General features: G+C 33.5%; 1 protein-coding gene across 5 annotated transcripts in view; it reads left to right on the plus strand.

Moving 5' to 3' along the window:
* Nucleotides 1–16780, plus strand: part of LOC148601082 (uncharacterized) — a 51176-nt gene extending 34396 nt beyond the window's left edge. The window contains exons 13-18 of one of the 5 annotated variants that reach the window (XM_088555158.1): nt 8237–8368; nt 8756–8842; nt 10478–10588; nt 11262–11288; nt 15464–15544; nt 16601–16780. In XM_088555158.1, the coding sequence (XP_088411284.1) occupies nt 8237–8368; nt 8756–8842; nt 10478–10588; nt 11262–11288; nt 15464–15544; nt 16601–16704 (542 nt within the window). In that variant the 3' untranslated portion in view covers nt 16705–16780. Of the gene's footprint in view, nt 1–1361; nt 4062–8220; nt 8369–8755; nt 8843–9236; nt 9364–10477; nt 10589–11261; nt 11289–15463; nt 15545–16600 lie in introns of those variants that run through there. The other 4 variants (XR_015917099.1, XR_015917100.1, XR_015917101.1 and 1 more) reach the window with 4 other exon arrangements.
* Nucleotides 16781–17169: the final 389 nt, after the last annotated feature.

The raw sequence follows: 17169 nt of genomic DNA on the forward strand, positions 1-17169 counted from the left end.
GAGCAATCTAGAATCCACTAACAACTGGGACTATGGACCGGATGCACCTTAAGGGTAAGCGTCCTCTGCTTTACTAGAAACAACCGCCGAGTTTTTCGCGTCTGAGGTAGACGAAAAACGAAAGTAAAACTATCATGTGCAGATGGGTACACCATGAAGACATGGATAGTATTATATAATGATTATGTAATTTTTCTTCATTTTTTTTGTAACTTTAAATATTTTCATAATACATCGTTTGCGAAAAAAAAAATGGAAATATTGTCAACAATAAATAATCAGTATTTTCCATTGACATTGACAAGTGCTTGTTGTATCTTAGATATGAACTAAGTTAAAAGCAAGTTTATAAATACTCTACTAGAACACCAAAATATTGATTATAAAAAAATATCATTTACAGTTTGAAGTAACAGTTTGTATATTTTGATAGCTCCAAATACACGTAACGTGGCGTTGGAACAAGACCGGTTGGATAAGTGTCAGCTGTTTTTTTTTCTGAACACAACCACCCAGTTGCCGAATTCTTACACGGCATCCTTTTACACAAGCAAACTATTTTTAATTTTTACTTTAAGTGAATACATTTCAAAAGAGTATTTACTTGAATTGATCTAACAATCTTTATGTTAGATTTTGCGTAAATTTCATGTTAATATATAGTCTTCATACAAATTGCACATACATTTTTCAATGAGTCAAGTGAAAAGCACTTAAATTGCAAAATTTATTTTGATGGAATGCTTGTGAAATATTATGACCGTGTATATTGTGTTTAGTTTTGTTTTCTACCCTTATAATGTTTTGCGTTGGAACTGGGGGAAAAATTCAGGAATATTTAATCAAGTATTTAATATGAGGTAATGTAAATTATAAAATATTTATGGTAATGATCCGTAGTATAGGAAGTATAGGAGAATTTCGCTTTTCATTTTGAAATGTTGTATTTTGATATTTGAAAATTATGTCCTCATGATCATTTTCTATTTTTGGACCTTTATTGTGTTAGGATTATATTTCGTGGCATATTACTTTTTGTGTTTTTTTTTGTGGGGATGGGGGTGGGGTGGTAAGGGTTGTTTGAAAGTCAAAATTCATATTGATATATTGAATTTCTACTGAAAACATAGATCCTTTTTTCAATGATCTCTCAAATAACGACTAACAGTTGTATTTTTGCAGATTTTCGTATGTAACAATAAAAAGATTTACCAAACTGAGATTACTCATAATTGACTTCTCATTTAACAAATGTCATTAACTTATTGGATACTGATTGTCATTGCACTTGTTGTTTGCGCTGTGGTTTGTGAATCTTAAAAGGTGAAGGGTCATTTGACATACGTATTTTATCGTTACAGTGGGATTGAGATGTGTTATAAATGAAGATTTATCTTTGCCTTATCACATCTGACTGGTGCTAATACCCAAATAACCGCCTTGGAGGTCTAAGAGTAGCGTGCTTGCCTCAAGTGCCGGAGATCGTGGGTTCGATCCCCAGTCATTTTATAAAATTGGTAATCACTGCTGCATCATCAAGCACGTGGTATTTAAGGGGTCAGAGTGACGACTGGTTGGCTAGGAGTCAAAATAGTGACCCCGCGGGTAGGGTGGCATGAACACCTGCGGGCTGCAGCTTCTGTTTCTGCGAATTAACCAAAATAAAAAAAAAACCTGCTCAGTGTACAGGATTAGTATAAAGCAGAATCTCTTCGGTGGTTCAAACGTTTTGGAAATGCAGGATATATCTGCTATTGCAAGTTAAACTATTATGATACATGAAGCTAATATCTAATTACTGACTCAAAAAATATTCGTTCCAATTGGCAGGAGTGCAGTTATTCACAACGGTATGTTCTCTGTGAAATGGTATAAATATAGCCATGAAATACCGAAATACGAACACTTAATAATTCAATTCAGTGTACAGTGGAGATGTGTGACAGTATGTGTGACTAAAGGATGACTTTGAATGAAATATTGACTTCATCTTCGTTTCCTCTGAATATAAATGTTTTGAACGCATTTTTAAAAGAGACGCTTACTCTACCGGTGCACTTAGTCCATGCTCTTCGCTTTAAGTGGAGTCTGAGTTGCTCATTTGCTTTTGTTGCTTTGTATGTATTGTTTTAGTTGTTTTGTGTTCTTTGTTGTGTGTGTCCGTTTTCCGTGTCTGATCTTAGTAGTACTTAAAGTAAAAAAGAATTTGAAATAGTGTCATTTAAAGTTTTGTTACGTTATGAAGAAAACAATCGTAGTTAATAGTGTAACTATTTATTTTCGCCCTCTTACAGGTTACCCATACCTCAGACATTGTCCTTATACAGATTGCACATTCCTCAGACTTCATCCTCTAAATGTTACACTCAACTAAGGCTTCGTTGTCTTACATGTTACATCTGCCTCAGACGTCGACTTACCTTATACATGTTACAACTACCTCAGACTTCGTCGTCCTCTTACATGTTACTCCTACCTCAGAATTCGTCCTTTTACATGTTACGCCTAGCTAAAACTTCGACATCTTATAGGTTACACCTACCTCAGACGTCAACATACCTTATACAGGTTACACCTACGTCAGTCTTCGTCCTTTTAAACAGTTTTAACCTGCCTCAGACTATATCCTCTTACAGATTGCACTTACCTCAAATTACGTTCTCTTACAGGTTACTCTTCCTTCTGACTTCATCCGCTTACAGATTAAACCAACATAAGCCTTAGTCCTCTTACAAGTTGCACCTACCTCAGCCTTAGCCATCTTACAAAAGAGTAATCAAGGAAACAAAGGTTATAGCGGTAATCAAAAGAATGTAATCCAGGGACAAAGGCCAGACATGAAAATCAGACATACACAACAAAGAACATAAAGTAATTAAAATAATACATACAAAGTAACAAAAGCAAATAAGCAACTCGGACTCCACTTAAAACTGGGACACCTACCTCTGACTTTGTCCTCTTACAGGTTACAACTATCGCAGACTTCGTTATACTGTTTTCACCTACCTCTGACTTCTTCCTCTTACAGGTTACACCTACCTCAGACTAAGTGCTCTTACGAGTAACACCTATCTCAAACTTCGTATTCTTACAGTTTACACCACCTCAGATTTCGTCCTTCTACAGGTTGCACCAACCTCAGACTTCGGCTTCCTACATGTAACACCTACCTCAGACTTCGTTTTCTTACAGGTTCCACCTACCTAAGACTGCCTTGTTTTGCAGAATACTCTTGCCTTAGACTTCAACATCTTCCAGGTTACACCCACTTAAGTTTTCAGTCTGTAACGGGTTACACCTGCCTCAGACTTCGTTGTTTTACATGTTACATCTGCCTCAGACTTCACCGTCGTACATGGAATACCTGCTGTATGCTTTGTTCTCTTACAGGTTACACTTACTTCAATTTCGTCCATTTTTAGATTACACCTGCCTTATTTTACTGTAGAAATATCAATTCTGACTTGTTCTTTGTTTTTCTCTTTTCTAGAGCAACTCGGTGGGTGTTTCTATGAAAGAATAGTACGCATACTTTACTGGTACGCCTATTCGTTCTCCAAAAGTAGAGTCCGCTAATTCAATTTTTTTGGTTTTTATGTGCGGTGCGCATGATTGTTGTCATCATATTATGTTTAATGTTGAATCTGCTTTCCTTGTCTAGTCTTTATTCCTGGATAGTGTTCTCTTTCATTACTGTTCAAGTCTTGGCTCCCTTGATTTCCCTTTAATCATTTTTGGATAGGTCACAAAAATAGTACATTTGTCACTTATGATTATGAACTTTTTATCTTGTTAAAAGTACACTATTAATCCTTTTAGCTAAGAGTAATAAATAAAAAAATATCAAGAATCCATGTTCTAAAGTTTCAAGCAGACTGTTTAAGCACTTTTTGTTAAAATTTGGTCTGCTTTACCGTAATTTTAAGGTGATAATGATGTATGATGGAAGTTCTGAGCTTCAATTCGAAGGATATATGCTTAGATAAATGGTTTTTTGCAATTACTAGTTGACTTGTACTTTGTGTCCTAGTTTTTAGTGGAGTCCGAGTTGCTCATTTACTTTTGTTACTTTGTATGTATGATTTTAGTTACTATATGTTCTTTGTTGTATATGTCTGTTTTCCATGTCTGGTCTTTGTCCCTGGATTACATTCTTTTGATTACCGCTATAACCTTGGTTCCCTTGATTACTCTTATAAGTAAAAGTATAAGTATCATTTGTATACACAATCGATTTACGTTTTATCTCAGAAAGGGAACAACCGAATGGCTATGATTATAACAAATTTGATGGGTTTTGGATATGGATGGTTGACCTTCTGTATGTTTTATATTTTGATAAGGACGTCTACTTTGATACTCGTGTGTATGCTTCCCACTTATTGTCAACCATGGAACTAAATGCAATTTTACTCCCGTCTTTCTCACGGAAGCATTATATAGAACTCATCTGTGTGTATATATAATCAAACATCTTATATTGCTGCTAAACAACTGTTTATTTATGAAGGCTAGGGTTGACAAAAACAATAGTAAAATTATGTTATCAAATACAAAGACAATTCAAATTTCGATATGCTGTACACGTGTTTCAAAGAGTAAACGTTCATCAGCAGCATTAAAAGCAAATACATAGGAAGATCTAAATCCAAAATCAATTCTTAAAAAAAACAACAATTAACACATAACCACAACTAGAGAAAGGAAGCTAAATTCAGTAAGCCCCTATTGTATTAAGATATTAAGCTTTTTTTCTTCTTTTTTTATAATTAGAAAAAAAAACATCTGTATACAAGTGGAATAATTTTGGTTAAAAGTATTTAGGATCGTTTGTTACTATATAGGCAGTCCCTATATGCAAATGCCTCTGTGACGTCCAAAATAACATTTATGATGTTGTGATAATTATTAGTTTCTTAGTGTTAATAAGTAAAATTAACACTATGTCTCATTGACTTGGATATTTTTATTATGAAACCAGACGGAAAAAATACGTGACTTTATACATATTTGCTTTGTATGACATTAGGAATGAATATTTAGTAAACAAATGAATCTGGCATGCAAAATTAATATTTCTCAACTCTTGACATATTAACTTTCATCCATACGTCCTAAGTACGAACAGAATTGACAGATAGATTAGCTGTGAGGACCGCTCCACATACTTGAAAATTAGAACATGAAAAAATTTGAAAATTAGAACATGAAAAAATAGTTGATATATAAGATTAGGTACTTTTTCACGCGTGATTTTAGAAAAAAACAGATCACGCTTACCCTACCGGTACACGTTGTGCATGCTCCTAGTTTTTGGTGGTGCCCGAATTGCTCATTTGCTTTTGTTTCTATGTACGTGCTGTATTTGGTTGTTTCATGTTCTTTGTTTTGTGTCTCTTTTCCATGGCTGGTCTTTATCAATGGATTATATTCTTTTGATTTCTGCTCGAATCGTAGTTTCCTTGTTTTCTCTTTTAGATTTTATCGGTGGCCAAAGGGCTTTTATGCTAATTTTGTGGAGCATCGCCACCGTTCATACATCATTTAACTCCGAAAAATATGTTTAATACTTCTAACTCATTTAAATACCTTTTCTTCCTGCTTTGTTGTCATGTCCATAAGGACTCCAATGAAAATAAAAAGTATGGATTTGTTTTGCGCGAGTTGCGCATGAATATGCATTTTACGGTGCAGATCATAACAGATAATTTACTCTCGGACGTAATTTTTACTACTCACAATAAAGTTTTTTAGGTATGCGAATAAGATCAGAATTATTTCAAAATCTATTATACTATTTTAAAGATAATTAAGATGTCTATAATAGAAAAAAAAAACCACGTGAAGATTCCATTACTGACGTCAAACAGTAGTTAATTACCGGGTTGGAGATCGGTGGTTGCTGACCGGACTAGAAGTCGGTGGTTACTGACCGACCTAAAGGTCGGATATCGGATTATAATCATATATGTACCACTGCGTCTACCTACCTTAAAATTATATATGTTATTCAAACATTTATCGTCGCCCTTGATTCCATTGTTGTACTTATTTGCCACATGGAAGCACAAGGGCTTTAGGATAATCATCATAAGGGATAGTTCATTGACACATATATGTTCATTTCAACTATTTTGCGTACAATTGTTTTTTTATATTTATTGTTTAAAAATTATTATCGATCTTGTTTCATGATCCCAGGTTTTGGTGGAGTCCGAATTCCTCATTTGCTTTTGTTTCAATGTACGTGCTGTGCGTGTCTGTTTAATCCTGGCTGGTCTTAGATTATATTCTTTGATTTTCTGCTCGAGTCTTTGTTTTCTTGGTAATTTTTTCAGATTTTAATAGTGTATAAACAGGAGCCAAAGAACTTATATGTTAAGTTTGTGGAGTATTGCCAGACATCATGATCATTTAACTCTGAAAATTGTGTTTAATCCTTATTATTCTTCGGAGTACTTTTACTTTTCGTTTTGTTGTTATGCCCATAAGAACCCTAATGAAAAATAAGTATGACATTGTAGCTCCAGCAGTCGAGATATCATATAACAACTACGCATGAAACATACAACTGTTGTTCATTAGAAAACAAATCTTTAAAGCAATATCTGAAATACAATGACAAAAACAAACCAAAAAAAATGTGAAGGTTGATTCACTTAAATGTTTGCACACGAAATAAATAATACAAAATCAAAAACACTTCGGTACAATACACATCAAAAGGGTTCTATCACATTGTATTGGACAAAGTTGATTTACATAATGTATCGACGTAATAAGTTTTGCTTACCAAGTTCACACAAAATCCATAATTATTTTTTTAAGATTTACAAGATAGATGTTTTTCATATTTACAAAGAGTAATCAAGGGAACCAAGGTTATAGCGGTAATCAAAAGAATGTAATCCAGGGACAAAGACCAGACATGGAAAACAGACACACACAACAAAGAACATAAAGTAACTAAAATCATACATACAAAGTAACCAAAGGAAATAAGCAACTGGGACTCAACTAAAATCTGGGAGCATGGACCAGGTGCACCGGTAGGGTAAGTGTCCTCTGTTTTTCTAGAAACACCAAAGTAAGGTGTTCCCGATGTTGACTACTACTGAGATTTTCTTTCTTTTAAACAATCCTTCATGTGAGGCACATGTACATTGAATTCAATATGAAATTTTATGTATGTTTTATTTTGTGTGAATTTTGTGCGTAGCTCAATTCACACCATTTCAACAAATATATTTTTGACTGTGTATTTATGAAAATAATCTTGGGGCCCTATTTACCCATAAAGTATTTGTATGATTCTTTCTATTTTGACAAGTGTGTATTTTAAAATGTTTCGTTTATAGCTGATCTGTCCAAAAAAATGAACATCGTTTAAGCCTTTTGATTTCAGATTCCGCTATATGGATGACGAGTTATTACTTAACAATCATAGCTTTGGGGATTTTATATATCGCATCAGAGAACTAGTTATAAAAGATACTACAGAGACTATGAAGTTAGCATCACATCTCTACCTACACTTAAAGATCGATGTTGAAGGAAAACTGTCGACAAATCTAAATGACAAACGCGATGATTTACCATTCCGTACTTTCCGTGACATCCCTTCAGCACCTGCGTTATCATATCGCATCTTATACGCTATGCCCGTGCTTTGCCATATGTACGCTTTGTCCTTGTACCGCGCTAGACCTCTTACTATTAGGTATTTAGAACAGGATTTTGTTGTTACAAGATTGAAGTCATAACTACTGAAATTTTATGGCCGTCATCATGAACTCGTGGATAGTTATTCATGGGTATCCACCGGCACCATGAACCGATTTGTTCCCCCTGCTTATTTTTCTTTTCGTCGTTCGTATATCCCGGATTTGACATTTTCTGAGCAGTTTGGCGGGTGTTTCTAGGAATGTAGAGGACGCTTAACCTAACGGTGCACATGGTCCATTCTCCCAGCTTATGGTTGAGTCCGTGTTGCTTATTTACCTTTGTTCCTTTCTACGTGTTACTTTCGTTTCTTGTTGTGTGCTTGTTTCCCTGACTAGTCACTGTTATTTTGATTTCCACTCGATTCTAAGTTTCCATGTTTATTCTTTCGTTTATTAAAAAAAAATATCAGTCCAAAATAAATATTGCTAATTTCTGTAGACTGCTCATATGTTTCAAGATGTAACTTTCATTCTTAAAAATAACAATTTAAAGCAGTGTTCCTATTCAGGAGTATTAAAAGTGCAACAAGTCGTTGAGGTCACATGCCGAGGTGTCCGGCCAATATACAACTCAGAGGCTATGGACGAGTGGTGTAAAACTGTCTGCTCATATGGCTTTTGCCCACAAAATATGTGTGAATGTAAGTGTTACATGTATAATATTCTCTGACTAACGCTGCAATTCTTTCCAAAAATACAATAAAGAGAAAGTGTAGATTAGATTTTTTTGAAAAATGAAATAATTTAAATAAATGGATTCATAGTTCTGTAATTCATATATATGTTTTACATAATTAATAAATTTATTTAGCATTGAAAGTTGTTAGAGTAAGTAAAAGAACTTTACAAGAAGCATAGTTTATATTATTTACGAATAAGTAACTTGTACCAACATGTAAAAACAATATAATTAGAAAATGCTTGTATAAACAGCGATTTTAGCACTATGCTTCACTTAAATTTGCAGTAAAAATAACCTGATTATCATTTTTGTTTTGTATCTTTATGTTTTGCTTATATTTTTTCAGGTGGTTATTTTTCTGGCACGACGTCGACCATGTCAACAACAACAACAACAATAACAACCTTATCAACATCCACGTCTCCACAGCCCGGTAAGTATTTATCCATAATTATACCTGTGCAATAAATCAACTAAATTTTACATGGCTAAAATAGGAATATCCCTGTTTCTTTGGTGAAAGAGTAATCAAGGGAACCAAGGTTATAGCGGTAATCAAAAGAATGTAATCGAGGGACAAAGACCAGACATGGAAAGCAGACATGTACAACAAAGAACATAAAGTAACTAAAATCATACATACAAAGTAACAAAAGACTCCACTAAAAACTGGGAGCATGGACCAGGTGCACCGGTAGGGTAAGCGTCCTCTGCTTTTCTAGAAACACCCGCCGAGTTGCTGAGATAGGAAATTTCCCGGGCCTTAAAATAAGAACTTTCTTGTCTGTTTAGCTTGAGAATAAACTTTTTTTTTCATATTTGTACAGAAACCAAAAAAGCTTAATTTTCGAAGCAAATTGTTTTGTCGTTCCCTCCGCGAAGAAGTGTAGAGGATAGAGTCGTCACATTCTGAGATGTTTGTAGTTATATATTTTTGAATCAAAATACAAGCAGGTGAATTGATTTAATTGCAAGTATTATTAAAGAACTTTACGTATAATGTGAAACCAAAAAGTGCAGATAGTTCCTCAAAACTAGGATTGTATATATAAAACATTTTATCAATGAAGGAGGACCTAAGACTAAAGGATTTTGATCTATCGCACATACTTTATGAAAAAACAATGATCCTCTCCTTAGCAAGTGTAAATGCCTGTTCAATGTACTAAGTTTGGAATGCATCAAACGAAATTATCATTGTGTACTTAGTGGATAGTTATTGGATAATAATTTAAGAGTAAATATCGATGTTATTACTCAAAAGCGCCACCAGTGATACAACAGAAATGCTTATATTCTACTAACTTTTCCGCACTGGTATACTTTTTATCTCGTAGCAGTATTGTACAAATCTGTTTTTAGTAATGCTGAGTGAAATATGAACCGTTTTCATGAAGAGAAATCTATGCATCGAATCACGATCTCCTACGTGATGACTACATGTGCTACATATATTCGTACATTTGTAACGTTAGATTCTTTATAGTATGATTTAATTTAGCGTTTCCTTGCACATTTTGTAATATACCAAATGTTGAACTAATATTTTTGCGTCACAGAATAACAAATTTTGTCATATCATTTTTTTTGTCAGTAAACAAAGATTTACTCAATTGCTTCATGATATATTCAATGCAACAATCCCAGAGATAAAAGACGAGAAGTAAAATTACTCATTGCTAAATTGTTTTAATTTGATGCAAGATTTTTCCGCCATTTTCATTTTCATTTTATTTGGTCTCTGCACCACGCTTCCTACGCGCCATTATTTATGTAATTTATATGTTGTCATTATTGTAGACAGACGTATTGTTCTTAAGCATGTCATTCCTAATAATCAAAAGATATAAAAGGGCTTGATTCACCATATAGATCATCCAGTACATCTTTGTAAGGAATATAATATTTCTAAGCTGACTCCTCAAAACTTCTTCCATATGGTAGATGTAATATATTTTGGCTAATTTAAAAACTCTAAACAGTACGTAAACGAACATGTACATTTCATTATAAAGCAACTTTTAATTACTTTGAATAATCTGTTTTATTAAAATAAAACTTATTTCAGTCGCAGATCCTTATTCTATGAATGTTATGAACAGAGTCATGTGCTCAATTTGCAGCCAAAGTGATGTTAATTCAGCCTGCTCGATCAAATACTGCGATGTGTACTACTCACGTAAGTATACAATAACGTAAAATAATGACATTGTGTTAGTCTTTTTAGAGTTACGAGGTTTATTAGAGATTGAACAAGGTCTGAAAAAGTATGGACATATGTCAGGTTAAAAACTATACCATGCAGTGTTTGAAATATTTATGTGTCCATTTTTATAATAGGAATTGATTTGGTTTTTGAATTACAAACTTTGGTCGGGAGTTTAAAAAAACAAGCTCGATCCACACAGCGACAGACCTTCGTTTCTTCTCTTACTAACTGCTGCAAACAAGCATTTTGAAATTCTCGGACATTATTCAAATCAAACGTCTTTTGACAATCGGACAACGTTGCGTAAAATCATTCAATGTTTCCCGACTGTGCAAGATTCTTGCATTTTCTGAGAGGGCTGGCTGCAGCGTCTAGAGTTAGTTTCAGACGTCAGACGCTGTTCGGAGCTTGACAATAAACATATTAAAACTGTTTACAATGAGTTAAAAATGATGAAGAATTATTTTAAGTCGGAAAAATCATCAACTCGCCCCCTCCCCAAAGAAACTTATCTAAGGGCCGATAGCTACTTGCATTGATACGAAAGGCCTTAAAAATTCAATTTTAAATAGTGATTGATGCGTGCGCTAAATTAATCAAATATTATGAATGGCAATAATGAAGTCTACTATTTAATTTGTAGATTTAGATGATCCTTCTAATCGTTTTGGTAAGTTTAACAAGTGTCAAGTTTTTTGTTAAAAAATAGAACTTTTTTAGATTGAACACGAGTGTCTATTTATATTGCTAGAATCGATTATAACTATCTAAGTGTTTGGTTGTTTTAAAGTATGAGAAGATCTATTTAAAGTCCAGGAGTAGTCTCTATGATAATACATATATGTCAAGAGGTATTAAGTAGCCCTCCAGCAAAGGATCATGCAAAATGTGATTCATGGATAAAAAGCCTACATATTTTTATTTTTGATATTTTGTTTGAAATGTAATAGTAAACAGATATTATCAAGTGGTTTTTCTTATAACCCGTGTTCTTATGAGATAAAAATTATGTAGAATGCACTGTAGATTTCAACATTAAGGGAGATAAGTCTGTAAATGGCGCTCAAATACAATAGAATCTACTGTATTTTCAATGTCGATTATCTCCTGTGAGCAGGCAGATTTGAATGAATAATTACACATTTCATACAAAAATAAAAATATGTAGCCTTTTTCGGGGTGTATCACATTTTTCAGATTTTGCATGATTCTTACAAAGACAGCTACTTAAGTCTGACTTGACAGATATTAATAAATGAAGTAAATGAAACACAAAAATGTAACGGTATTGCTGAATAAAAGTCCATAAAATGATATTTCAAATGACGGCTAATTTATTAAGAACAAATCAAACGTCAAGCAAAATAATCCGATTTCAGCAATTAAAGTTGCAATTTAGCATGTAAGAGCTAATATCGAATGGAAAATAATATATGTTGTGAAGTGGTTTAAATTAAATGTAAATATAAGAATAGTGAATTATTGAACTTCACGCTTCTGTATGCTTCCCAAGATATATAAAATTTGGAACCCTGGGAGACCGATTGTCTCAGTCTATAGCTGTCCTACTGAATACATTTCTAGTTTTCTTCACAATATGTTCAGGCCCTTCGTTGAGAACCTACCTACATATATCAACGACACTTCTCATGTCCTCAATATCCTTGATTATTTTGAGCCTGACCAAAATTTTCACTTTGGATGTGACAGCCCTGTATACAAACATCCTAAATAATGATGCTATGGTGGCTTTGAGGTGTTACTTTGACAGAAGACTAAATCCTTATGTCAAAACTGACATCGTGTTAAGGCTTGCCGAACTTGTCCTCAACCTTAATACCTTTAATGTTGATGGCAAAAACTATAGCCAGTCAGGTGGTGTGGCAATGGGAACTGAAATGTGACACAGCTTAGCTTGTCTATTTATTGGATACCTGGAGGAAAAAAATGTTCACTGAGTACATTGGCCCAGTACCAGATCATTACAAACGATACATAGATGATATCTTTGGTTTGTCCTCCTTGGAAGAACATCATTTGATGTCGTTCATCAACTTGTTTCTTCTTACCATACAGCCATCAAACATACCTTCAACATCACTCAAGAGAGCCTTCCGTTCCTTGACATCAATTGTGAAATTCAAGATTTCAATATCAGTTTTTTTACAAACCTACATATGCACATTGTTACTTAAATTATCAGTCCTGTCATCCTCAGTCATGCAGAAATGCCATTCCCAAGTCACAATTTCTGAGACTTCGCCGTTTTTGCAGTGATGATCAAGATTTCAGGGCTCAATGCAGCACGATGAAATTTATTTTGTCTAGAGAGACTATCCGAACAAAGTTCTGGATCGAGCGATCACGTCACTTTCCCAAGTTAAGAGATCTGAGTCTGTGGAAAAGATGACGAAAAACACAAGATTCCGTGTTCCTTTGGTATTGACAAATCATCCTCACAGTGTTGCAATCCAGATCATCCTGATTCGCAACTTTAAATCCATAGTTCTTAGAGACGAATACATATCGTCAGTATTCAACGATTCGCTTTCAATTACTGCCTATAGAAAGGGAAAGAGTCTGAAAACTGATGAGGCCGTCGGGCCAGCAAACGTCATTAAATTAAAAGATGGTTTGATCTGTACCTCAGAAAACGTCGTCTACGCTGTGGTTTGCAAACGCTGTAAAATTGTATACGTGGACGGGACCTATCGTAAATTGAGTGATCGTTTTGTAGAAAACAAACAAAGCGTCACGAATGAAAAGGATTGTCCAGTCAGGGAACAACTAAAGTTCCTAGAACAGCGTATCATCAGCTTTCTTTGGACTGTCCATTCCTTTGGAATGAATGTCAAAACCCTCATTATTTAGTCACCATAACACGGTTTTCAACTGCTTTACGTTTTAGAAATTTTCATAATGATCAAGATCAAGTTAGAGGGCACCTTGTCTCTATGGTAGCGATTGTCAGTTTGTTTTGTTTTGTTTTGTTCTTTTGCCTTTTAAACGTGGCTGTTGTTCACTAATTCATTATTCCTAATATCGAATGCCCTTATTTTACTGAGTAATCAAGGGGACCAAGATTCTAGTCGAAATAAAATAAAAAGAATGCAATGGAGGGATAAAGTCCAGACAGGGCAAATAGACACACATAACAAAGAACATAAAATAACCAAAATAATATGCACAAAGAAATTAAAGTAAATGAGTCAAAAATGACATGGAACTTCTCCCGTAAATAAACTGAGCAAGACAAATGTAATAATGACCCTTTCAAAATATAATTAGTATATATGTACTCCTACTTACGGCAGACACTATAGTAATTTCATTTGATATATGGTAAGAGTAATCAAGGGAACAAGGACTCGATTAAAGCGGAGATCAAAAGAATACAATACAGGGACAAAGATCAGACGGGGAAAACTGACACACACAACACGATACATTAAAATAACCAAAATGATACGTACAAAGCAAATGTAAATGAGCAACTCGGAATCCACTTAAAACATGAACCAGTTGCACTGGTAAGGCAAACGTCCTCTGCTTTTCTGAAAACACAACCGGAGTTTCTCATAAAAAGTCAAAACATAAAACAGTAATTAAAATACACAAATAAGGTATGTAAAAAAAGGTAGTAATTTTAATACATATAAATACATATGTACTTGCACATATAGCATATGGTAAGCTAGTAATTAAAATACTGTGAAAGCATTATGCTCGCGGGATACAAACGTTCGTGGGTTTGGTAAAATATTTTTCATAACGATAAGCACATATCCCATTTATTTGTATGGTAGAGTAGTCAATTTCACGAATTCAAAAATATACGAACTGAATTGATGTCTCAAAAACATACAAATTAGTGCATGTACCCACGTATTTAAATACTTTACAGTACATTTTTTACATATGTTTTTGTTATGATACAAACCACATTACACATATAACATTCATTTCATATATTATACATGGTAAGATGGAAATAACAAGACATATTTTATATATGTTAAGAAAATATTAATATTTCATTTTTAACAAATGGTACGACGGTAATAACGATACATATTTTAAATGCGTTAAAAAAAACTGCATTTCAAATAGAGCATATGGTAAAAATGTGAAAATGATAAGTTCAATCCGCCTTTTATTTTGAAATATCTGTACCAAGTCATGACCATTGCAGTGGTTTCCAACTTGACTGTTTTTACTCCAATATTGTTACTTTTTATACGACTTTCCTTTTGACTGCTGCCTGGATTTTATCTGTACGGTAATTTTGTTATTACCCTTCATACACATAAAAATGCTTAGACACTTATTACAATACTCGTATAACATATGGCAAGATTTTTTACAAAGAAAACACATTATGCTATATGATAAGACAGCATACTTTTTACTATTCTTAATTGTTTAAATGCATTCGGTGTGTCAAATTAGTGATTCAATAGGAAATTTAGAAATAAAGAATTTTGAATTTATAGAAAGAGAAGGATTCTTGTTCACAAGCAAATATTGTTCACGTGCAATTCGTGTGAACCAAGCTTCACGGAAGTTTCACATAAATTGCATGATGAAAAGTTGAGGATGACACTTACAAACTGTATAACTACATTTCAAGATATGTAAAACTAGACAAAACATCCGACATTTTTAGATCAGGATTTCTTACCTTGTCAAAAAAAACGTTAAAACAAAAGGTGACCAAATTATTTTAGTATGTTCATGGCAGTTATTTGTTACATTATTGAGTTTGTAACATTTTGAAAGTAATGATTATTAAATTTGTTACAAGTTACATTAAATGTCATAATACACTGTGCGATTTAATTTTAGATCGAGTTTTATCTTACTCGCCAGAACTATTTTGTGACCTTGCTACCAATGATGGAAATGAACGAATGCAAAACTTATATTGTAAGTCTAAAAAATAAATTTTTGTTTTGAACAAAACACTTACTTCTAAGTACACCAATTCTAGATATTGTTTAGGTATTAAGTAACTGTCTTTGTAAGAATCATGCAATCTGAAAAAACGTGATACACCCAAAAATTTGAATCCTTTAGTACATTATTTATGATTTTTATCTCCTTCTTTACAGGGGTTATATGAAGAGCCAAATATTAATTTCTGTTTATTTAAACATTTTCAAACAAATACATGTATAAAAATATATGTATGCTTCCAAACCACGAATCATATTTGCATGATTCATAGCTGGAGTGCTACTTAATTTTCGCGGTTGCTTAGTTTCAAAGTGTCTGTGAATATATTGGCAGGTATCAATATCAATGGTAAAAAGTCGCTTTTTGTAGTTGATCATATTGCACCGCCATTTTAATTCGATTTAACAAGAGTTTGCGGCGGCGGCGGTGGGGGACATATGCCAACGATTTGCTTGTTCTTCCTGACATAGAAAAGAATGTGTTTATAACATGCCGTTAAACATCAAAAACATTAAGAGCTGTGTTTGTGTCGAATGCTCGCACATGTGTTTTCCGAATATTAATGCAACGTTTGACATTTCATTTAAATGTCAAATGCATATTTTGTCGGTTTTCCATTAAATTTAAAGCATACTAACATAAACGAAAGATCTCGATCCTTTAATGATTAAGGTAGCTTTATGTTTTGTCTACTGGTTTTACGACTCCCCGGTAATGCCGAACTACCGATCTGTATTGCAATACAGTAATTAAAGCGGGAGGTTTAGAGCTCTGTAAAAACCTGGTTAACCTTATTTTTCCATCGGAAATGACCGTAACATTTTAGGACAATTGCCGCTGATTTCTACTTTCCAGGTAACCGCTTAATATTGCCTTTTTATATGAATTACCCTCCAAATCACTTTTGCTGGCTTTTTTACAATTCAGTTCCGTTACCATTATTTAGTTGATTAACAAATTAAAATCAAGACGAAAATCATTGATGCAACCACAAATGCGTTTATTATTATTTTTTTTTCATTCTAGGTGGACGTACCCATGCAGCATTTTTAACTGATCTTAAGACTTTATTATGTAATACCTGTCAGAATACCCATGCGGGAAACCAGTGCGACAGTTATTGTTCTTAATTATTCTGGCGACATTTATATGGTTGCTTTCGTTAAAGTTATTTCAATAATACCAGAAATAAAACCTTCAAACTTATTTATTTATTATCTATCTGCTTGTAATCATGTTGATTAATGAAAATGAACAATGACGTCAGATCTGCTTTAATGAAAAAAAAAAAACAAAACAAAACAAAACAGAAAAACAAAAAAATATTGAAAACAATATTTACGAAAATGAAAACAAAATATAAATGTATTTCCAGTATTCATGTCTGTATTCAGTAACTGTTATATTTATTTTCAATATCACATTAATATAGTTCATCGGCTTGGAGGGTCCACCATGCATCATCCCTAACTCATCAACTTCATTGTGAGTTTTAGGTACATTTGTACCGCCCATTACCAAATCAATATTTCTCCAAAGAATTTCACGTATTTTTAAGTATAAGCCTTTATTTGTACCCAAGGTCAAAAAGCCAA

The sequence above is a fragment of the Perna viridis genome, chromosome 12 (assembly GCF_037379345.1).
Source record: "Perna viridis isolate PV_CMFRI_1.1 ecotype Kerala chromosome 12, ASM3737934v1, whole genome shotgun sequence".
Lineage (NCBI taxonomy): Eukaryota > Metazoa > Mollusca > Bivalvia > Mytilida > Mytilidae > Perna > Perna viridis.